The 1394-nt window shown below is 42.0% G+C and overlaps 1 protein-coding gene across 1 annotated transcript; it reads right to left on the bottom strand.

The window, feature by feature from the left end:
- Nucleotides 1–10: 10 nt before the first annotated feature.
- Nucleotides 11–925, bottom strand: SARC_16215 (hypothetical protein; the record flags this gene model as incomplete). The annotated part of the gene is made up of 2 exons (XM_014289674.1): nucleotides 11–177; nucleotides 726–925. Coding segments are annotated over 2 exons (367 nt in total), but the record flags the coding sequence as incomplete, so codon positions are not given.
- Nucleotides 926–1394: the final 469 nt, after the last annotated feature.

Here is a 1394-nt window from a genome sequence, read left to right on the forward strand (position 1 = left end):
TATAAAAGTGAAATACCGTTTTACCGGCGCCACAATACAGCGATAGTATTGCGCCGCCGCCCACCTGGCGCACACCTTCCGTTTTCAACGGTCTTCCTGTGGTTTGTAAACTATGTTGAGATCTATCGGCGACATCGCCGTGGTTTACATCGTACGGATTATTTGCGAAGGGTGATTCTGTATATTCGGCAGATATATAGACGTTCAATTTTAGTATTCGCCCTGGGCCCATACATAAGATGCAGAGATGTTCCCGAGAAAACATCTGTCTGCAAATAGCCCAAAACATGCAGGTATTTACCCGGGTGGCAGAATCAGACGATAGTTCAACAAGAGAGTAAGACCTTGTACGCGCTCGCAATAAGAACAGCAGTTACACAATGTGCCGATGCTGGACCTTGCTGGAAATCTGATAGCGTGCATATGCAAACCATACGAATGAATAGAACGCGTAGATCCATATGACCATGTACATATCATGGGAAACTTTAATCGAACGCATGCGTGCACACCTTATAGACATACCATGCACGCACACATACGCACATAAAGGTCAACAAACATCTGTGAACGTATTGCACGATTCAATGTTTATACCTGGAAATCACGGATATGCATGTACACCCACCAGCACGATCATGAACACGTTTAACGTATATTATATCTACATGTGGGGCATTCATTTGTCTACACGAATATATACTTTGAAACATTCACATATTCACCTGGCTCAGTGCCAGCAAATGCGCGCATACGGCGATAGCACGTGTCCGTAGCATCGATCTGCATGGGGTCTAATTTTCCGACAAAGTCGACGGTTGAGCTCCAGGGATTCCCTTCGCTCAGCTCATGCTCATACGTCTCATACACATCTTGATCGGCCAATAACTCAGGGTCGAAGAAGCGCGGAAGGTACAGGTAATTGCTGGGGAAGAGAAAGTAGAAACCTTTTCAGGGATTGTGCTAATGGTATAGGTAGTATGTGACCAGGTTAGTGAGTGACCAATGTATTGGGACCTACGATACGTAGATCTGCCGACTATCTACTTAACTTTTCTGAATGGACTCGTGCCCACCAAGTGAGACTCGAGCTTAAAACTCAATTGTATATACAGTTCGATCGATTCTATCATATGTGGATGTCAATAGCACTATAGTAAGCACAATGACAATAGAATATAGTAAGCCTAGCAATAAAAGATAACGTCAGTTTTAGAAAGGTCCGTGAAGTGCAAAATAGTTGTCCAAGAAAACGCCGAAGATTCAATAATATGCGATATACACGAATAAAGACAATAAATGATTATTACGGAACACCGAAGACATAGAAAGTAAGCGCCCAATTCTTCAGATATCTATATATATATATATATATATATATATATATATATATA

This window comes from Sphaeroforma arctica (genome assembly GCF_001186125.1).
Source record: "Sphaeroforma arctica JP610 unplaced genomic scaffold supercont1.7594, whole genome shotgun sequence".
Classification (NCBI taxonomy): domain Eukaryota; class Ichthyosporea; order Ichthyophonida; genus Sphaeroforma; species Sphaeroforma arctica.